This window comes from Amphibalanus amphitrite, unplaced genomic scaffold (genome assembly GCF_019059575.1).
Source record: "Amphibalanus amphitrite isolate SeventyFive unplaced genomic scaffold, NRLGWU_Aamphi_draft 000406F_arrow, whole genome shotgun sequence".
NCBI lineage: Eukaryota > Metazoa > Arthropoda > Thecostraca > Balanomorpha > Balanidae > Amphibalanus > Amphibalanus amphitrite.
In genome coordinates, this window is record NW_024881900.1 from 435,970 (window position 1) to 457,004 (window position 21,035).

General features: G+C 51.7%; 2 protein-coding genes across 4 annotated transcripts in view; one reads left to right on the forward strand and one right to left on the reverse strand.

Moving 5' to 3' along the window:
* The first annotated feature begins 50 nt into the window (after positions 1 to 50).
* Positions 51 to 2,943, forward strand: LOC122390719 (very-long-chain (3R)-3-hydroxyacyl-CoA dehydratase hpo-8-like). The gene is made up of 6 exons (XM_043383932.1): positions 51 to 363; positions 683 to 800; positions 1,160 to 1,283; positions 1,509 to 1,614; positions 1,876 to 2,054; positions 2,633 to 2,943. The coding sequence occupies exons 1-6, from the start codon at positions 314 to 316 to the stop codon at positions 2,707 to 2,709; spliced, it is 654 nt and encodes a 217-aa protein (XP_043239867.1). The 5' UTR covers positions 51 to 313; the 3' UTR covers positions 2,710 to 2,943.
* A 152-nt stretch (positions 2,944 to 3,095) lies between these two features.
* LOC122390716 (kinesin-like protein KIF13A) overlaps positions 3,096 to 21,035 on the reverse strand; it is a 101,184-nt gene continuing 83,244 nt past the window's right edge. For 2 of the 3 annotated variants that reach the window (XM_043383919.1, XM_043383920.1), the window contains exons 10-38: positions 20,798 to 20,886; positions 20,275 to 20,389; positions 19,930 to 20,065; positions 19,378 to 19,526; positions 18,787 to 19,033; positions 18,384 to 18,533; positions 17,887 to 18,052; positions 17,384 to 17,546; positions 16,995 to 17,138; positions 16,574 to 16,726; positions 16,166 to 16,285; positions 15,838 to 15,927; positions 14,961 to 15,096; positions 14,437 to 14,616; positions 13,974 to 14,154; positions 11,174 to 11,307; positions 10,761 to 10,949; positions 10,200 to 10,394; positions 9,624 to 9,829; positions 9,156 to 9,246; positions 8,795 to 8,949; positions 8,407 to 8,563; positions 7,702 to 7,896; positions 6,096 to 6,226; positions 5,747 to 5,868; positions 4,966 to 5,633; positions 4,623 to 4,772; positions 4,232 to 4,396; positions 3,096 to 3,981 (exon numbers count right to left, since the gene is read on the reverse strand). In XM_043383919.1, coding sequence (XP_043239854.1) covers positions 3,905 to 3,981; positions 4,232 to 4,396; positions 4,623 to 4,772; positions 4,966 to 5,633; positions 5,747 to 5,868; positions 6,096 to 6,226; positions 7,702 to 7,896; positions 8,407 to 8,563; positions 8,795 to 8,949; positions 9,156 to 9,246; positions 9,624 to 9,829; positions 10,200 to 10,394; positions 10,761 to 10,949; positions 11,174 to 11,307; positions 13,974 to 14,154; positions 14,437 to 14,616; positions 14,961 to 15,096; positions 15,838 to 15,927; positions 16,166 to 16,285; positions 16,574 to 16,726; positions 16,995 to 17,138; positions 17,384 to 17,546; positions 17,887 to 18,052; positions 18,384 to 18,533; positions 18,787 to 19,033; positions 19,378 to 19,526; positions 19,930 to 20,065; positions 20,275 to 20,389; positions 20,798 to 20,886 — 4,854 coding nt within the window. In that variant the 3' untranslated portion in view covers positions 3,096 to 3,904. The remainder of the gene's footprint in view (positions 3,982 to 4,231; positions 4,397 to 4,622; positions 4,773 to 4,965; positions 5,634 to 5,746; positions 5,869 to 6,095; positions 6,227 to 7,701; positions 7,897 to 8,406; positions 8,564 to 8,794; positions 8,950 to 9,155; positions 9,247 to 9,623; positions 9,830 to 10,199; positions 10,395 to 10,760; positions 10,950 to 11,173; positions 11,308 to 13,973; positions 14,155 to 14,436; positions 14,617 to 14,960; positions 15,097 to 15,837; positions 15,928 to 16,165; positions 16,286 to 16,573; positions 16,727 to 16,994; positions 17,139 to 17,383; positions 17,547 to 17,886; positions 18,053 to 18,383; positions 18,534 to 18,786; positions 19,034 to 19,377; positions 19,527 to 19,929; positions 20,066 to 20,274; positions 20,390 to 20,797; positions 20,887 to 21,035) is intronic. The other variant, XM_043383921.1, reaches the window with a different exon arrangement.

The following is a 21,035-nucleotide window of genomic DNA, read 5'->3' on the forward strand; positions in this document are numbered from 1 at the left end:
CTATAAGCCGTGACATCTTATGCGAACGAGAAACGTTCATGGCGCATAGTAAACAGACGGTCAGCCGGTGTTGGAGGCCGATGGGGCTTGGGGAATGGTATTGGCCCTCGGTGCTTCCAACAAAAAGTCGGATTATTGTTGACAGCCAGTCTGACCGGTTTTTCTAGTACTTAGGACGATCTCTCTCAGGACGACGCGTGAAGGGTTGAAAGCCTGTTAGTTGCTCTTCCATCGTTGTACGAAGCCGGCTGCTCTGCTTGAAGTCTGAAGATTCAACTAATCGTTCTCAGTTTGCGGTTGTTGGATATTAAAGATGATTGGGGCACTTTATCTCAACCTCTATAATACTTTCCAGCTTTCTGGGTAAGTGAAATGTTGGAATTATTATAATATTGCAAAAAGTCTAGATGGTATGCACCATTAGATCAAGATGTCTCCTAACTCAACGTGTTCTGTTTCAGTTTCAATTAATTTTTTTCTAGCATTTTTGTGAATAAAACTTACTTTTTGAAATGTAATCATTAGGTAATTCATATGGTGAATTTAATATCTGATTGTAAAATTCACAAATATCTAATTAAAAAAGTAATTTGAATTGTAAAAAGGAGTATTATGATCACAGTGGAAATTGTGATCCAATGCTATTTAACCAAATTAATTAACATTTTCCTACTGTTTTCAGGTGGGCATATTTATGTTTCCTGACCTGGTCACACCTGGGAGAAAAGCAATCCATGGATGGTTTGTGGGAAAGGACTGAGCTGCCATTGAAGATTTTCCAGACTGCAATGGTTATTGAGGCAAGACACATTCTTGTCTTAACTCTTAAGTCAACTGCCTAGTCTCGAGTTTTCAAGCAAGCCTTGTCTTCCAGCTAATAAGTTGATGCTGAAAGGAATTATGAAATAATCATTGGTTCTCAGCATTCACTTTGTTTCTTTGATGAATTAGTTTGTTACCCAAATCTGGGTGCATGTGTGCTTTTAGATATAAACCTCTCACTCTAGAATGTTGATGTACAAATGTGGCTGGTAATGTACAGTCTCTAGTCAGTAAACTGGTTACAAAAATGGGTCTGTTGTTAGTGTGAAGCAGGTGTCCCTCACCCCACATATTGCAGGAACTGTTCACCTTTGACACTGGATTCGCTTCTGCACAGGTTGTGCACTGTCTGGTGGGTCTGGTCCGCTCCAGCCCCGTCACCACGGCCATGCAGATCGTCTCGCGCGTGTTCATCGTTTGGCTCATCCTGGAGCAGGTGCCCGACACACGGACGGCGCCAGGTCAGTAGAGCGCCGCCAGGGAAGAGGCTGGCTGTGCTGCTCTGCCAGCGACTGTACCGCTGTGTCGATAATTGGCGATCTTCTGGGGATAAATCAAGGAAATGGCATGTATGCACTGTTCCCTGTCGGGCACGGCGCTATTATCGTTAACACCAATTCGCGCCTGGCATCCCTCGAGAGAGGTGATATTCGATGAACGGCTGACCCGCACACTATGTCTGCCAGGTCTGCTGCTCTGCCTGACCGCCTGGCCGTTCGCCGAGATGGTCCGCTACCTTTACTACCTGGCCAACGCGCTCGGATGGGTGCCCTACCTCCTCACCTGGGCCAGGTACGCGGCGATGACCTATTCTCGATGAGCGGCGAGTTACGCCGAGACAATGATGAGAAGTCGGGGCTCTTCTCTCCAAGGAGGCTACCTACAGGCTTCTCACACTATACATACACCTGTCTTGCTTTTTGCGATTCAATGGTTGATTAATTATTTATGTTTCGCGTTGTAACAGTTCCTGATGTGTGTTGTGTGCTGCTCGTGACAAAGGTAGCATAGCGAACCCCGCTCAGCCCTGCCTCCGCCGACGTCTGACCACAGGTACAGCTTCTTCCTGGTACTGTACCCGCTGGGTGTGGCCGGCGAGACGCTCAGCTGCTACGCGGCGCTGCCCTACTGCAAGGAGAAGCGGCCGCTCGACGTGAGCATGCCGAACGCCTTCAACTTTACCTTCAACACTTACTACGTGCTGATCGGTATCATGCTGCTCTATATCCCCGGTGAGTGGCCCCGCCGTCTCTACCGTATCACAATTATCCGTTTGAGAAAGACGGAGACAGGCATGGGCAGATTCCCGATATTATTAGACACGGACCCAGTTCGCAGAATTCACCTCGAGCTATATTGGTCCCATTTTCCCACTACATTTCATCAGCCAGTTGCCTGAGTGTTTGCCACTGTTATAAACTGAGTTTGAAACTCCAGTATTGATTTGACGCCGTCAGCTCAGTAACGAGCCATGAATGTTTACTTTACCGGCACAGCCGTGCTCCACCGATGTCAAGCTATACTGATCTCAGCATTAAAATGTTCAAACAAACAATAGCAGACAGTCGCGTTTTGATCTGTTCGAATGAAACCGAGCGTACATTCATTCCTTTTCGAATGACATGAAATGAGGAGCGAATATTTAGGTCTCGCTGGTTAGCTGCCGAATCGCGACACCGCTTGCCCATCAAGCATTTTTAGGTCTCTCCTTAACAACGCTACGCTCTTGACGCTCGCTTCACCATCTCCGGGACAAATGTTCCCCGGCCGTGTGCGCAGCACCTAACGCCACACCGGTTTACGTCCGCAGGTCTGCCCGTCATGTACCAGTACATGCTGAGCCAGCGGCGGAAGGTGCTGGGCGGTGCCAAGACCAAGAGTCAGTAGTGGAGCTCGGAAACGACAACCGTCCCAGCCCGGCGACTTTTTGCGGGGATGGTCTACAGATTGCGTCTGTGGAGCACGGTGCGCCTGACATTCCAGTGGCGTATTTGTGAGCTTGGTCGAGGGTGATGCTCAATGGGTGATTTCAGTGTGTACTGAAATGAAATGAAATGGATTTTGAAAGGATTGAATGGATGGGCAATATACAACCGCGGTGTCAGTGGTGGTGACGTAACATTGGTGTGACTTTAAGGCGATTGCGCTAGCTATCATCTACCATCTACTTACTACAGGGATTAGTCTATTCTAGCTACAAAGCCGGCCACCACCGAGCTACAGCGACTTTCTCGGAACACTACCCGCCGCTCCTCTAAAAAACTAGTCGGTGGTCGGTATGCCGGCTGTATTCTAACAGTATGCTAATGACTTCGCCGGCCTCCGAGGCCACACGCCCCTATCCAACTCTGACTCAGAGCGCGCCAAAATGGCGCCGCGCGCGCACATTGGACTAGCGCGCCGGTATAGCTGTCAAATGTCCTGCTCACTCACTCTCACTGCACAGCTGCCATCCACAGTAGCTGCTCTCATTGCGGTTTGAAGATAAAAGTCCGGCGGCGGGGACCGAGCCGGCGCCGCCGCCTGCCCTGCCGGGTGCTTACTGGCGCCGTCTGCTCCCCTGCCTCACACATACACACACACACACACACACAATTACTCACGCACACAGCCCGCTGGAATGTCTGACTGGACGCAATCGTACTGGGCGGAACGCACGCGCGCGCGGCCGGCCGCGGCGCCCCTGGCGCGCCTCTCGGCCGGCCCGTAAAGCTCTGGGGGCCGCGCGGCGCGGTCGGCTGCCGGCCGGACCCCGTGGTCCACCGGCGGCCGGCCGCCGCCGCGCCGGCCAACATAAATTAGTGCTAGAGAACTGAGTCGGGCGGGCCGGGCCGGTCCGGGCCCGCGGCCGCCGGCCGGCCGGCCCGCCGAGTTATCACGCTGCTGACGAGTCGGCGGCGGCGGCCGCGGTCCGGTCCGGTGACCTCCGCGCGCCGCCGCCGCCGCTCCTACCACTGACATGGAGAGCTGCCGCCCTACTCTACCGACCGCGCGCCGCTGCTACCTCTACCCGCCCGCCGTTTGGCACACAAATCTAACAAGCTCTTCCGCGCGTGTGACTGCAGTCGCCCGGCCAGATGCGCTATTTCCTATTGCTGGAGCCGCCCTCGCTCCGGGCCCGACCTGCCGGCGACGCCGCCAGTGGGGATGTCAGGTCCGCTGAAACACATCACAAAACACGGTCACGGATATTGGAGAAAACGAGGAATGGCTTGCCTGATCGTGAGCTATAAATTAGCAAAATACGATAATAATGCGTCAAATCACTGTTCAGCTCCAACATCGCAGAAACGTGGTATTAACGTCGTCACTAAGGTCAACTTAACTGTTCGAAGAAGTTGACGAAAATTACATTCAGTGATTCACAGGACCAAGTAAGCACTTCTCCGGAGCACCGACGAGAGCTCACCTTTCCCCGATAGCCGGCGCCCGCCCGCGGCCGGTTGGCCGTTTCTCGACCGCTCGGCCCGACTCCTCCGGTGGTCCCAGATCAGCTTGTCAGCGCGCACAAAGATGCCATGTTTCGGCTGACACTGGAAATACTGCACGTCTTTTACGGTACCGTCGTTCTTGCCTGGAAAATGAACCGAGGGATACAATGTAAACACTGTTTTCGTCATAAAGAGCATTACAGTACACGAGGACTTATGAACGATCTGATGTTTTGATGACATTTAAACAACCAGTTTCAATTCATCGGCTTTGCACAATGTCAGACGTGCACAATCTTCACGTTGCGCATAAGCTCTTACCCGAACGTAGAACCTCACAGCTCTAACCAATACACGAATGGCGCTTACCCTGCGGCAGGTCGAGCGCCACGCCGACCCAGCAGCCGGGGGCGAAGCGGACCGGACCGACGAACCGAATGTGACCGGCCAGCGACTGTGGCCGCACCAGCACCGCTTCGCCGGCCGTCACCCACTCGGGTAGGCCGAACTCGGGACCCGCTGTGTGAGGAGAGGGGCGAGAGGTCAGCGGGGGACGGGGGAGAATGCGACAGAGCAGCTCCATTAGCGCAGGTAGGTTGGCACAACTCAAAAAGAATCCTTCCTGCAAATGGATGGACAAATATTGTATGCTCCACGAGCGATGCACAACGATTAACCGCTTAGCTCGGAATCACCGCTGGTGGATACTCACTGCCGGAGACGGCGTCGGGCGTCAGCTCCTGGCTGCCGTGGCCGGGCTCGCCCTCCGGACTGCTGTGACCGTGGTCGCCCTCCTGACTGCCGGGCGTGCTCCACTCGGGAGCGCTCCCCTCCAGTGGCGTCTGACGGCTGCTGTCCGGAGTACCGCGCACCTCCGACTGCCCTCCGGCAGGAGGCTCCTCCAGCTCCGTACGAGAGCCCTCTGACGGTTCCAGCGGTTCCTCACCGACCGGCAGACCGTTCTGAGGCGCCGCCGGCTCCGGCTCCTCCAGTCGAGTCTCCGGCTCTGGATCCTGCTCCGGTTCAGCCTCAGACTCAGGCCCCGGCTCGGGCCCCGGTTCAGGCTCTGGCTTGGGTTCGGCCTCCTCTATCTGCCGCGCCGACTCCGGGTCCGGGTCCGTCTGTCGCACCGTCTCCGGCTCCGGATCCGTCTGTCGCGCCGTCTCCGGCTCCGGCTCCGGGTCCGGGTCGGGCTCGCGGTGCACCTCGGCGCTGCGCTGCCGGAGCGGAGGCGGCGCCGGCAGCCGACCCGCCCCGGCGCCGGGCCGCCGCGCCGGCACTACGCTCGCCTCAGAGTCCGGAGTCTCGTCTATGCTCTGCAGCGACATCGAGTCCTCGCTGCACAGGTTGGAAGAACTCACAGCCTGCGAGCCGTACCCGCTGCGAACGAAAACGACAACCGTCAGAAACATACAACGGAGTCAGCTAAGGAGCGAATGTTATTCATGGTACAGCTTTACACTGTCCTGAATATTGGGGGAACTGTAACTTACCTGGAGGTGACGCTGGGTGAGTTGGTTTTGGCCGGAGCCGGGATCTCCACCAGCGAGTCGAACGTCCGAGAGCTGCGCATCCGACCGGCTAGCCGCGCCCGCGCCGCCATGCCGCCGCGACCCTGGGTGGGGACACACGCACAATCGTAATGTACAAAATCATCACACTTGATTACCTGACAAATTACCGTTGCAATTAGATGGCACGAGTATATTGATGCATTGAAAATCTTTACCAATACCTACTGAAAGTTCAAAACTTTCATACGAAAGCTTTGGTAGTCAATAATGACGGGTTTGGTGAAAAAGGGCCTTTACGGCGAAATATCGGACTGGTTCACCCACTTACCGTGGTCAGCGGCGTGGGTCCGTTGGCGGGCAGGCAGCTGTCGCTCGGCTCCGGCGAACCCTCCCTGTCGTGGTCCTCGTGCAGGGTGGTCATACGGGAGGCCAGCTTCAGGGAACCCGGGCTCGGGGTGGCTGCGGCAAGCGGGTATGGGGTCAAATGGTCTGATGGATATAGGCCACGGAGATGGGTCATACGATCTGGGGGGCTGTGATATGCCACGTAGGGACTACACGGTCTGACGAACCTAGCAATCCCGACACAGATGCCTGTTTTTCACTAACAAAGAATGTTTTACGTCGATGTTTTGTTAGAAATGCATCACAGCGCGGGCCCAGACTGTCGAAATACTACTATAAGCAAAATGTGATTATCGACCGTTCATCATGTGGTAAGGAGCGTGTTAGAAATAGACACTAATAAAATGTGATCAAAAAGACATGATTGATGAGACATCTAACAACCGGGTCAAATGGCAGTTAAACATACAGCATGCCACTACCAAATGCCGACTAGCACATCACAACAAATAACACAAAAAAATGCAATAAGTGCTAACTGCAACGAACGATCGGGCCAGTGAAATGGACAGTATGTAAACAAAGTAATGCAATTCAGAAATAACAAACACTTGTGACGCCGAAACCCGTGCCATGCACAATCAAACAAACAACAAACAGTCCCACCGCAGGGCCATCCAAACACATCTACCCCAACAGCGCTGTGTACCACTGGATCAACGCATCATCACACAGCTGCCGGTACAGGCCCGGGTCGGTAAATTACAAATCATCAGCCAATCACGCGCATACCCCAACGTTCCGGATAAGATGAGTTCCAGAGGGGATGAGGAATACAACGGAGAAGGGTCGGGGAATTAAGTAACGATGGATGCCTCGAAACAGGAATGTGAAAATCAAATGGAACGCATTATCAACGGCATGCCTTGTAATGCCCCACCACTTATTTCAAGCAGAGGGAGCGGCCCTATCACGTACACCATTGAAAGGTGGTAGCAGGTTTCAGTCAGCTAGATTCCAACGCCAAAACATACTCACGAACGGCGCTTGACCTCCGCTGCGACCCCCAACCTTTGGGAACTGCTACTCGTACTGAGTTTACAAAAACGCAAACGAAACAAAATCGCACCACGTTCATAACTGTGCTCAACGAGCGATTAGTTTTTTTTTCTCGATATTGTTAAAATCTAAGTCAACATGAAACTCACAATCATGAATCAGCTGCAAAAAAAATTTCCAGAAGTATTTCAGTCAGGTTACTGAATGTATGACATGTTAGCACTTCAGGAATAGTGGATGGGTGTCAGAAATTCAGTATGCCAAAGTAAGCAAAGGCCGGAAGCGTCATTTCCTTTTCCGTAGACGACATAGCTTTGCAAAAAAAAAACGTGAGAGAAAACAGCGAAGAAAATTTAGAAAAGCGATAAGGAATGTCCATCAATTTTAAGGCAGCTGTTTAAAAAGCGGGTCTCTTAAAGGAGTGACCCCAGAAATGCCACCAGTTATAGCCCAAATGCGAAGAGCTGACGGACCCAGGATGGCATTATCAGGACACGACCCCGCTACCCCGTCACGAGGCATTAGCGTACGTGCACCATGCGCTGGCAGCAGCAGCTGGGGTGGCGGCGGCGGCGGCGGCGACGGCGGCGACTGGGGCCGCTCGCCGCCAGTCTCCTCATGCAGCGCCATCAGCGAGCCGCTGAGGCCGGCCAGCATCGACCTACACTTGGACATGGCGCCCGAGAGTCGCATCCCGGCCGACAGGTTCAGGAAGGTCGGACGGTCTGCCGGTCACACACGGAAAGGGAACTGTCAGATGGGGCAGATAGGGCACAGAGTAAAAAAAAAAAAAAAAAAATACAAATATGAGACTGTTTAAGCTCATACTGACATATATGACAAAAGTCAATTATTCAAAATAATTTATATTAGGACCAAAACGCGTTTCGATTATATCGTCATCAGTTGGTCCTAAAATGGTCCTAAAATGTTTAGGACCAACTGATGACGATATAATCGAAACGCGTTTTGGTCCTAATATAAATTATTTTGAATAATTGACTTTTGCCAAATATGAGACTGAGTTGAAACGATACGGGAGGAGCGGTGAAAATTGCGGAAAGATCTGTGAGACATCATTTAGTGAAGTAAATCCATGGTGTAGTCGAAACAAGACAGAACACCTTACCGCAAATCACCGCCAGATACCTACACTCTACCAGTGAATCACATCGCCTCAGCAACGGAACTGTTGAATTAAAGAAAACATCTATCCTAGCGGTGGGAGCACTCACTGGCCGAGCGGGGTCCCGAGTCGAGCTTGGCTCCTGGTCCCAGTGACATCCGGTGGTGGAGGTGGTGCGGCGAGGGGTCGCCGCCGTCACCTCCCGACTGCAGACCGCCCAGGTCCAGGAAACTCTCCGACCGATTCGCGCCGTCAGAACGCTGGAACTGTGATAGCAGAGACGGGCACCACATGTTAGCCAGAAGGAGAGTACGACGAACGCCAAGCAAACACAAAGGTAAAAAGGCGGACCGACAGTATGATGGAAATATCGCTGAGCTTCCAGGGTAGCATCGCCGAGAATAATGTCAGCGAAACAGAAACATCAGCAAAATAACTACTACACCTGAGCTTATCACTTAGTAGCCAGCACCCGGTAATAATTGTTCTCAACTCACGTAGCTAATGTTGGGCACACTGGCCGTCTTGCGCATGCTGCCGGTGCCGGTCGGGCCGGCACTCTCCTGCACTAGCTCCTTGACGGCCACACTCTGCCGCAGCCGGTCCAGACGCAGGATACTGTCCACCGCCGAGACACCCTGCAGGTACTTCTCTGTGGGAGCACGACACGGGGAGAGTTATATCTGAACAAATACATGACTTTGGGCGGAAAAAGGGGAGACACTAGACTGACTACAGACAGTCAGACATGGAAAGTCTTCGGCCCAACAATCCGCTGAATATACGTCTCTCCGCCGATGTCGCCCCCCCCCCCCCGCCGTAATCAGTGTCCCTACTCACTGCAGCCCACCCACTCACCGATGTAGGTCTCTCCGTCTGGGTCAGCCGCCTCGGTGCCGGAGCCGGCGATCTGCGCCAGCGACTCGCGGTCCTCCAACTCCTCACTAGCCTGAACACACAGACACATAATGTGAGTCGTGTGTCGTGAGTCGCGACAGTCGGTGGGCAATGACCAGCGCCAGCGACTCGCGGTCCTCCAGCTCCTCTGACTAGCCTTAACATAAACACACGGACATGATGTAAGTGGCGAGAGTGGGTCGTGAAAAGTGGCAGACGATGAAGAGAACACAATGCTTCGGCAATTAGATTCCAACACACAAGATCCGAAAATCACCAATCGATCAGTACTCCGGTCAATACCAGACGTACAACGAGCACGACTGAAAAAAAATCTGCTTCACGGACGCTATCAATAAATCCTGTCCACTCCCCCCCCCCCCCCCCGGCCTCTTACCAGCCACAGACACATCCCGCCGCCCTGCTCACCTTGGGTATGTTGGAGACCACCTCATACACGACTCCTGTGGCCTCCACCTGATCTCCCCGCCGCAGGGAGATACTGCGCATCAGCTTGTTGGTGAACGTCGGCTTGTAGATGTTGACGCACAGCCGCTTACGGAGCACAATGTCCATGGGAAGAGGCTGGCAGAGCCGGACACGCGCCAGCACCACGAGATAGACCCGCTCGTTGGCTGAGGAAAGAGTGCGTTAAGGTCAGAGCTAATGTAAGCGTCAGCGTGTCAGAGCCGGGTCCACACAGGCCGCATATGATATAATTATACACGCGCGTTAATGTCGGAACGCCCGGTTGCATGCACCAGTATTGTCTTGCACCCACGATCTGACAACCTGTTCGTTTTACAAAAAATAAATAAATAAATAAACTGATTGTGACAAAAGGAGTCCCGAATCTTGCTACCTTTCCCACTCAGAGTATGTGATCTATTGATATCCACGCTGACCATATTATCCCTTCTTCTCGACTCCCCCTGACAGTCGTGCCCTCTCCCTCCAGTTTTTCATCCTTTCCTTCCCTCCCTCTTCTCCCCTCTCCCCTCTCACCGGGCGTTATTCTGTTGAGGTAGACCGAGTCGTGCACGCTCGAGTCCCACTGGACGACCGCAGACACCTCCGGGCCGTCAGTGGCGCGCACGATCGTCAGCCCGACCATATCCTCTCCGTGCTCCTTGGGAAGGTGCGAGCTGAGACCGGCGCACGTCAGCTCGCCGGGCAGCATACCCGTGCTCATGTCGTCCGCTGCAGGTTAGAAAACGGTCGGGGTCAGAGGGATACCGTTGGACTTTGCAAAAGCAATGAGAGAAGGCTTAGAACAAGCACATTGAAAAAGTGCGACTTGTTGATGGCCAATAATTTAGATACATTCCTATTTCCGATACAGCTTCGTACAAAACGTAGCAACCCGAAATGAAATTACATGCCAGAATGACACGTCCACGCACCAGTATCAAGACCCTCTCCTAAATTCTCAGATAATTCGGAAAGCATTGATTCCAGCCATATCTAGGTTCAAAATCCTCATAAAAATTAGCATTACTAACACAGCAAAACAACATACCGGCGCCATGCCACCTCATCGTCCCCCCTCTCCAATCGTCTCCGTACCGTTGAGGTCGAGGAAGAGGACAGGCACATGCCGCTCGAGGCCGGGCCGCTGCGGCACGTCGGCCGACAGCGGCGAGCCGGGGATGCCCGAGCCGGCCGCCGGTACCAGCACCGCGTTACGCTCCTCGTTCAGCTGAATCCACTGGTCCAGCAGCGACTTCTCGCGGTCGTTATCCGACTCGGATTTGTCTGAAACACGGGATCAGTTAGAGGTTAAGCTGATGCGCCTGATTTATCGGGGCAGATGATTGTGAGATCTAATGCCAAATGGTAGGAAAATATGATGTTATTACCGAGAAAGTACGAGTAGCCGGACTATGTTAATAAAGAAGTTTCAAGTCAGGGTACCGGGAGCTTCGCCATACATTCCGTCGCTCCAACGCATGCACGCGTCGCTCCATCTTTACTCTGACCTTGTTTTTTGATGATTTTCTGCAGGTGCGAGTCGAGGTACTGTCGGCGTCTGACCAGCGCGCTGGACCACTTCTCCCGCAGCTGGTTCAGGTCCGCCTCCTGGTACGAGTCCAGCGGCTTCTGCAGACGGTACCTGTAGGAAATATGGACAGTCAGAACACGTCAGCGGCGTATCAACAGCCAACACACTCTATTCTGGAGGATTTGTTAGACCGCTGCGAGTATAAGCGAGAAAGGATACTAGCACAACGCTTACGTCCAAGTCGCACTATCAACGATGACAAGCAAATATGGATGGGTGTTCCTATGCATCTTCTGATTACTTTAACCCGGCAGGCGGTGGGCCTACCAGCCACCTTCCGCGCGGTGGGGGGGGGCATTTTTTTGCCCCCCCCCCGTATCTTCGAAACTACTGGACGGATCCGGAAAATTCAAACGGCGTTCGATAGCCCTGTCAAATTTGTCGAAGGAAACCAAATTTCATTGACCTCGGGGTCACCGATGACGTCACAGGTCAGGTCAAAGATAAAATGTTTCACCGTTCACGGGGCTTCTACGGAAAGCGCTATAACACCGAGTAAAACGCATTTTGTCGAAAATCAGCGATAAGGCGTCAGTTGTCTAGTACATATGTTGCTATTAGAGGTCACTGGTCATACCAGATCAGGTCACAGGTCAGGTCACCAAAGGTCACCAAGAGTCACCAGATGAGCCCAACTTTACTAAGGTTATGCGATGCATGTTTTATGGCCAGTTTTTCATTTCCAACTCAATGGTGTTGGTTATAAGACCATCAGGTACGGTTTAGGTCACTTTCTGGTGGAGGTCAGGTCAAGGTCAGGTCAAAAAGGTCAAATTTCAAAGTTGATATGTTTGCATAAAATGGGTATCGATTCGATGCAGCTCGTCACGGGGAGTCTAATGGTGGTCTTTGTTTTGCGCTACGAGGTCTAGAATTGCTAAAAATTGAGTTTGAAAATTTGACGTCATCAATTTTGAACAGTTTTTTTCGCTATAACTTGGGCAAAAAAAAGAGGTATCGATCTCAAATTTGGTATGTAGATAGAAAGCGGTAGGGACTATCACTTATATTCCGTTTTTTCGAAATTCAAAAAACTTTTTGGATTTTTTGGCTATTATATTCAAAAAATCTATTTTTTATTTTTGGGGGTCAAAATAAAAAAAAATCGAAAACCGAAATAGCAATTTTGTAGCCCTTTTGATTCCACACCTTTTGTGTCTGAAACATTTTTCTGTATCTCTAAAGCTGTAGGCCTGACAGCTCTTCCCGCGAAACCTTTTTTGGGGTCGAAAATGGCAAAAATGACGTCACTCTGACGTCATAAGCGGCCAACCTATCACAGCCTTTGGAAAAAATTTTGGTCATCATGTGCGCTAGCTGCTCCCGGGAGGGTACTGAAAGTTTGGTGACGATCGGCGCAGCGGTTCTCGAGATATATTGAAAAAAAAAAACTAAAGGGGGGGGGGGCAAAAAAATGCCCCCCACCGCCTGGAAGGTTAACCCGCGCCCCGCTGGGGGGGCAGAATCTGCCCCCCCCTCCCGTTTTTCGCCAATAACTTCTAAACGCGTTACGTCAGCGACGTCAAACTTTCAGTACCTTATCATACATCAATTTGACACGTTCCCTGAAAATTTGAGCGAAATCCGTCGGAAAATTTTTGAGAAATTGACGTTTTAGTGACGTCATGTTCGCCATTTTCGCCTCAAAAACGGCAAAATTTCAAACGCCGCTAACATCTTCATTTTTAAAGGAATCAAGACGTAACAAAAAAGGTTATACGTGATTCTACTTTGTTTACCAAATGGCTATCTCGGTTTTTTGAATTTTTTTTTTATTTTGGCCAAAATTTTTCAAAAAAACTGACTTTTTTGGGAAAATATTTATAAAATCCAAAATTTTGAGTTTATCGAAAAAACCGGAATATATGTCAAAGAAGTGGTCTATGTGCACCTACATACCAATTTTTAGAAGAATCGGTTTACAAATGTGGGAGTTATTCAAAATTTTATGACGTCACGACATACAAAAGTTTTGAAAAATGATTTTTTGGAAGTTCTAGACCTCGTTCGGAACCAAAAATAGCACCATTCGATTCGCCGTGAAAAACTGCATCGGATAGACACCTTTTTAGGCCTTAACAACCAACTTCAAAATTTGACCTCACTTGACCTGACCTTGACCTGACCTCGACCTGAAATTCATCCAGAGGTGGTCCATATCACTTATTGAGTGTGCCTATTGAATTCCATGAGCAAAATGACCAATAAAACATGTGTCGCACATGCCCTTTTCTATATTTTGTTTTTGGTGACCTGACCTGACCTGACCTTGACCTTGACCTTTGAATGACATTGTGTGCAACGAATATTGTCTTGGTAGTCTAAGAACACGTTTTGGGCAATCAGTCTCAGTCCATTCTTCGGCAACTACGGTGCAAGGCCGATACTGTAGAAACTTGCATTGTGTACCCTTGACCTGACCTTGACCTGACCTCTGACCTACTTAAGCAAAAAAATTTGGGCTCTTAAGATCCGCCTTGTTGAGAGCTTTCGATTGCCGTTTTCACCGTCTTTCTACGACCATCGGTTCGGAAGTTAGACGGGGGGGGGCAGAATCTGCCCCCCCCCCCAGCAGGGCGCGTATGGCTGAATAGCCCAGCGGGGCGCGGGTTAAGGTATTCTATCTAGTCACAGTGCCCTTGAGATACCACAATCGTAAATCACAATGATATCCACCCATTACCAGTATCCACCTCCTTTTTACCAAGAAGACCGACCTGCAGGTGACGCTGCCGATGTTGACAGCGGTGACGGCGTCACAGACCAGCGGCAACGTGCCCGAGTTGGTCACCGGCTGGACGCGCACGGCCAGCCGGCGCTGCTGGCCCTGGCGCAGCTGGTACACGCCGCCGGAGGCCACGTCCGCGCGAGTCGCCACCTCCACTGGTTGGTAGTCGCCTGCGAGGGGGGGGGGGGGTGAATAAGAGGTCTCAGGTCATAGAGAGTCTGACAGACTTAAAAGAATACTATTTCAAAAAGCTTGCTTTGTTGAGCAGCTGTACAACTCCCTGAAAAGTTAACATTTGCATCGATTAACTTGATTTTATACAACCCACGTCTCTCTAGAAACGAGTTGAAAGAGCAACAAAACTTATTGTTTATACTACAAAAACAAGCATTATTTGTAGAATGGATATAGCAGCACCCAGTGAGCCGACGTCTGATTCTCCGTCAGCTCACCATGGTCGTTGAGCTCCTGAATTTCGACCCAGAGTTCGAGTTTCCTGGTGAGCTCCGCCCACCGGTCGGCCAGTGAGCGCGCCTTGGCCAGCTGGCTGTCCACCACGTCCAGAGTGGTGGGGATTGACGAGGTGAACCCGGCCGATCGGTGGCCCCACACCTCCACCGACAGCGCGCCCTCTATGGAGACGATAAAGCGCAGGTCAGTTCACGATTCGGCACACATCAGTTCTACCATTAGGGCGCACTCGGCGAGCATGGCACGGTTTAGGGCACTTCAAGACTTAGCTTTTACAGTTCTTTAACACAAATAATAGATAGTTTTACCCCGTAACATTAGAGGCAAATGACATAACGTGGATTACTTAGAGATAGCGACGGTTTCCTTTCGGTGCAAGCGTATTTAGACACCGTGTCATTATTTACGAAAACGGAGACTCGTCAGTCTGCTTAAGCCCGAAAGTTGTCCTTCTCTTGTCCCACAGCGCGCCGGTGGGACGCGGCAGGCCGCTCCTACCACCCACCTGCGCAGTGTTCGATGAACTCCTCGCAGATGGGTATGACAAAGTCTCGGCAGTGGTCGAACTGGACGATCACCCGGTCACCGGACACTGTGGTCCACTGGGTGGACCGCTCCTGGGTGATGATTGGCGGACACACCTGGTGACGTCATAGAGCCGTCAGCTGAGCTGGGACTTGGTGGGAGAAATTACACCGGAAAGAAATATATTTCAACTCAGTACAGCTCACGCAACTTACATTGGCATATTCATATAACACTGGCCACACACGAGTCTTAAAACAATTTTTAAAAACAATTTTAAAAAATTTATTGTGATTTGTAACGACACAAACATTATGGTAATGAGCTGTTTAAGAAGCATTATTATGCAATAAGTATAGACGGATGGTGTTGAACAAACGCAGGTAAGTCGAAGAGTGATGATGTTTTCACCTTATAATGTGTATCGACGTTTCCCGGACATCACTTTGGGGACTCTGGACACGGACAGAGGAGGAAGGCTGAGGCTGGAATGATGAAATAATGGATGATCACAGGAGACGTCAGAGGAATGCCATTAGGATAACACAACAGAGCGCATCATTTGGGTCAATACTAATGCGTGATCGTGGCCTTTGGATGTGGCAGGCCATTAGCGAACGAAATGCATCACACATTCGAATGCGAAATGTATCACGCAAACATCGAGCGAACGAAAACATTGGGGCAGTTCTAAGTCAACAGTTCTAACAGCTCGTCGAAGGTACTAAATATGCGGTCAAATACGCATGACAGATGCTGTAAGTAAACCGATGCAGACGGTATAGAGCCGACTACCTTTCCAAAAGACCACCAGCGATGGCTGTGTCCACAGAGCCGCTGACTGATTCGGAGCTCACCTGGGTCTGCGAGCAGCCCCAGAAGTTGTACTGGCAGAACACAAAGTGTGACAGAGAGGGAGGCAGACCGGTGGCCTGTTTGATGGTGACCTGCGGCGACGGAAGAAACGCCCGGTCAGGGGAGATCGCACATCCGTATAGCAAGCTCATATCGCGGACCGTCAGAACGATTATCAGAGCCGATCTGGCTAAACAAATACACAAGTACCTACTGAAATGCATCGATATATGACACGAAATTAAAAGAGGTAAGCCATAATGCAACCGGCAGTTTTGGCGGGCCCCCGTCTGGCGGCGGTCAACCCTCTGACCGGCGACACTGACTGACCCGACAGGTGACGGTGTTTTGAAGCAGGTCCTCCTCGCTCCGTCCGCTGTCCCCAGAGTGGTTGGACGTCGAGTCGGCGATCCGGTCCTGGAAACAGCCGGCCACCCGCTCCAGCTCCACCTGAGGGTGCGGAGAGACGGTCAGTCGGTCAAGGACACGGAGGGGGGGGGGGGGGGGGGGGTGGGCGGTGGGAACTGGCTCATCGCGAACTCATATGTGGATTATCAAGCGGCGATGATGTTTTGGGTTCAATGCGTCCACCTTGCAGAGCGAAGAGCTTCTCGTGTACCGAAATGACCTCCGAATGATGCGGAGGTCACCTTACTCCCACACAGTCTGCCGGCCACCTCGCCTTACTGGCTAACTATCAGGCAGAATAGAGGCGCGCAGATGGAGGAGAATACTCACGTGCAGTCTGCCGGCCACCTCGCCCTGCTGGCTGATGATGGGCACTTGGTAGTTGAGGCAGACGTCGTGCAGTATGGCCTCCAGGAACAGACTGGCCACGCCGATCAGGTGGTGGTTCTCCTGGGTCTCGAAAAACGGGTCTCCCGCCGAATCCTGGCGCACATGACCGAAGCGGTTGGTGAGGGGTGAGGAAGGGCGTCATAAGGCACTAACACTTCGACAAAATGACCCGAGAAGCTGATCGGCCTTGTAAATAAGAGACAACTGCCTAGAACGCTGAGCATGAATTATTTCACGCCTGCTTTTCGGTGAGCAATCATGTTTCCCTGATCAAAAGTACCGAATCGTAAAACCAATATTATACACGATCCCGTCTCTGATCATTCGTCACCGACGTTGGACGACCTGGATCGGTCCTGACCTGCATCATGTTTCCGCTCTGTATTTCGTTGTAGAGCTCGCGCATGTCAACCAGCTTGTTGTCGAGCTTCTCCAGGCTCCAGATCTGGTTCGGGTAGCCGCGCCGCTTCACACAGATAGCCGGCTCGCACACAAACAGACCTCTCTGAGGGACGGGAGAGATGTTCATACGCACATCAGACAACAGCAGGCAGGCTTTAAAGACGGCTACATGGAGGCTCAGTGAACGGTCGAAATATCTCATAAATCCTGCACAGTCCAATACAAAAAGGCGTATGCTCAAAAGAGTTGCTTACTGAGAAAACTGAACTGAGGTATCTGACAAGTCTTAAAGTCAAATACATGAATTTCACTATAAAAAAGAACAGTCGGATTATTACGGAGCCGTACCCGTCTGTTGGGTCCGAGGTTCTCGGGCGGGATCTGCAGTGTGACTGAGTAGCTGGTGCTGCGGCGCAGCTCCTGCGCCATGGAGCTGGCCTCGCGCGCCAGAGAGTTGGCGCGCACAATCTCCTGCCGCAGCGTGGCCACCGAGCGACGGAACTGCTCCTCCCTGAAGGCGAAAAGGGTAGCGGATGGGAGGAGTCAGATGGCGGCGGTACCCGGCGCCTCCCTGACGGCGGGACGGCGGGACGGAGGTAGGGGTCAGATGGGGTCAGATGGCGACGGAACTGCTCCTCCCTGACGGCGGTATAGACAAACAAGGAGGGGTTAGATTATGGTGGACAACTGGGGAGCGGAGTTACGTTATGCGTATCATGTTTCAACCTCATGGCGCAAAATAACTGGATATTGCGATAGATCATACATGTTTAGAGCGGCGTTGGGTCATTGATTAAGGAAAGGCGATTTTCCTTCCCTTGACTGGCACATCCCTGCCTCACGTAACTGACCTGTCTCTGGCCCACTGTTCCAGCCGCGACTGGGCCAGCGGGCTGTACAGAGACGGCCCGCGCCGACTGCCGTCCAGGCCCAGCGGACCGGGCGCCGAGGGCGACATGGCGCTGCGCAGCTGCTCGAACTGACGCTCATACTCGAGCTTCTGCTGCTCCAGCGCCACTGCCGAGGGTCACCCACACTCGGTCAGTGGAAACACTCGGCAACGAGCTATGGACAATTTTACGACCAGTCTGACGAATCAATTTGAAGTAATAATTAGTTTATCATATCAAATAACATAGTTGACGAGCTGATCATCTACTTCTGATCATTATGTTCGTTTACTCATCTGACACGGTTGGCTTCGACGGCACGCCGTCAATGCAACTTAGCACCAGCGTTTTGTGACTACAGCTCACTGAGTTACTCTCGAGCTCGTTGTCCACGTCTTCCTCGTCGCTCACTCTGTTTTTGACCCCGTGGTCTGTCCCGTGTCCCCCCGACCACTCACTCTGTTTGTCCTGCTGGTGGTGGTGCTCCAGACGCTCGATGGCCGTCTGGATCGGGTTATCCCCCAGCTCCTTCATCACCAGCTCCTCCCGAGCAAAGTCGTAATCAAAGTTCTGCGCCGGCGTCTGCGGCTCCGGCGCACCTCCACTCCCTGTACAGACACGGAGGCACGAGTCATTAACGCGTCAAACCATAGATGAAAATACGTAAATCGGTTCACTCCTAGGGAACTACAGCGTTATTCCCCCACGGGAGAACGCGTCACGAGGTCTTCAATATTGCGCATTAGTATTCATGCACGCATTTCCACCCACGATATCGAAAGTAAACAAGGGCCGCTACTTCAGCCCTGCCTCTCCCGCCCTATCCCCATATGCTGTCCCTGCCGTGCCACACCCACTCACCGCCGGTTCTGGGGCAGTTGACGCGGAAGAAGTGGTTGTTTCCCCAGAGCAGTCGGTCGCCGTGTCGCAGCTGGGTGCGCTCCGTCACCTGCGAGCCGTTAACGCAGCAGCGCGCGCCATCCACCGGTACCATGTGCAGCGCGCCGTCCTCAATGATGAGTCGACAGTGCTCCGGCTGGATGCCCAGCCCCGACAGTTGGATGTCGGTGCGGCCCGGCGCGTCCGGCAGGCCGACCACCGTGTGGTCCTGTAGGCGGGGCGGAGAGGGGTCACAGCGTATACAGGGATACTCAGGACGGGGTGTCCGCAGTCTGCACTCCGTGACATGGGAACGCACGGCCGCGGGAGTCCCGGCAAAGCTGGGTAATGCCAAGGGGCGCAGCGAATGGTCTGGCAGCCATAGTGAATTCGGATGAATCACAAATACAATAACGATTATGAAACGTAACACCTTTTTTCACAAGCAACACAAACGCTAATAGGCCCGCCCCATCCGGCATTCCTCATTGTCACAGGTCCATCAATATTTAATTAGCAGAACAATCCGAATTACAGTGAAATAGGAATCTCTTAGCCAAATTAACCACTCACCTTTAAATAATAAACTAGCATCTCGTTGAGCGAAGGGTCAGCATTAAGGTTAACCAGATAGAATTTGTTTTTCTGCACAGAGATTCCGACCGACTGCACGCTGATTCCCATTTTCTCCAGCGCCTGTTTTCGTTCCTGTTGTACACGTCCTGAAACACGATCCACCGCCACGTCAATACAATATCACATTACAGAGGCACGAGTGAAGAATAGAGATATGACAGAGCGAGTCGATAGATATATGTGCTGGGTTATGGCCACAAGTCAGTCGAGCGTCGAACTGGGAGAGGTGACGTAAAACATAAGTGGGAATTGTCACGACCAAAGTTAGCCCATAAAGTTAACGGAGAGCGAGAGTCAATAGTTCCTTCAATTATCACAACTCATACATGGCTCCAGTTATCACGCTTTAAACAAGAGAATCTACGCCAAGGGGACGATGTACCAAAATAGCTGATAGTGATGGCATGGCCATTGGCTATGCATCAGCTTAAGGGCGGTTTAACAAGCGATGGTATTTATTTTGTCAAACGAGTTTCTCGGTCATTTTACCTGTCTTTTGTAGCTTCTCCTCCCATGTTTCCGACATTTGTCGCATGATCTTTTCGTTTTCGCTCAGCTTTTCCCGCAGCGCGTCGTCACCGGTCTCCTCAAAGTCCTCGATCATCTCGCCACCCGATTTCAACCGCTGAAACATAAACAACAAATTATCATAATATTGAACAACAAAGACGTCTAGACTTTCTTCCATTTTTTACACTTTTTCGATTCGCCAACTATTTTCCGATGCCGTGAAATATTAAGAAAGAAAAACACGTCTATTTATTGAAAGTTCAGCTACACAGAGCATCACACGCAGCATCACATGCAACAAAACCGGTCAGCACCGCCACCCACCGAGAGCTGGTCGCGCAGGCGCTCCACCTCGTCCCGTAGCTCGCGAATGATGCGCGCGTTCGGGTCCTCGTTGACCACCGCGTGGTTCACGATCCGCTTCGCTCGGTCGGCGTATCTGTCCGAATGGAGAGAGGAAATTCAGTGACTCAGAAACTTTACCAGCTTCTGATATCAAAATCCGTTTTGTTAGCTACCTGAGTTATTTCTCACTAGATGTCACTACGGGTTCGCGCCTGAAGGGTAGGCTGTCCCGCGGAGCACGATGTTTCGCGACTCTGCCGACAGATGTCAGTTTACGGCACTGGGTGTACCATAGCGACCGGCGAGTACTGTTCGGTGTCCAAAATTAAACGAATACGTAGCATGAACAAAACAGAACTGTCTGTTCCTCCGATGCGGCTAAGCAAAAATGCGTGCCATCAGAGAAACACAGACACGTCAATAAAGACAAAGCATAACTAACTAAATAAATAAATAGAACGCACCAAGCCTGAACAGACCAAGTGGCAGCCCGCAGACTCACCGGAGTGTGGAGAGCGTCTCCTCGTAGTTGTCGCTGGCGGGGGAGATGGTGGCCACCATCACCGTCTTACTGTTCCCTCCTAGATTGTCCTGTGACCGATACAGTAAAAACGTCACCCGAAAACATTCAACATCCGAGACGGGTAGAGCATTCGCCGAAGGAATCCTACCCACGACACCGGAGCCATATTGCATATTCCCAAACGATTCCACGTCCGCTACAAACGTACGCCAAGGCC

Excerpts from the sequence above, each read along its gene's own strand:
- LOC122390719 (XM_043383932.1), top strand. The coding sequence starts at position 314 with ATGATTGGGGCACTTTATCTCAACCTCTATAATACTTTCCAGCTTTCT. Across the intron at positions 1,284-1,508 it reads CGACACACGGACGGCGCCAG|GTCTGCTGCTCTGCCTGACC; the intron begins GTCAGTAGAGCG and ends TATGTCTGCCAG. Across the intron at positions 2,055-2,632 it reads CATGCTGCTCTATATCCCCG|GTCTGCCCGTCATGTACCAG; the intron begins GTGAGTGGCCCC and ends TTACGTCCGCAG.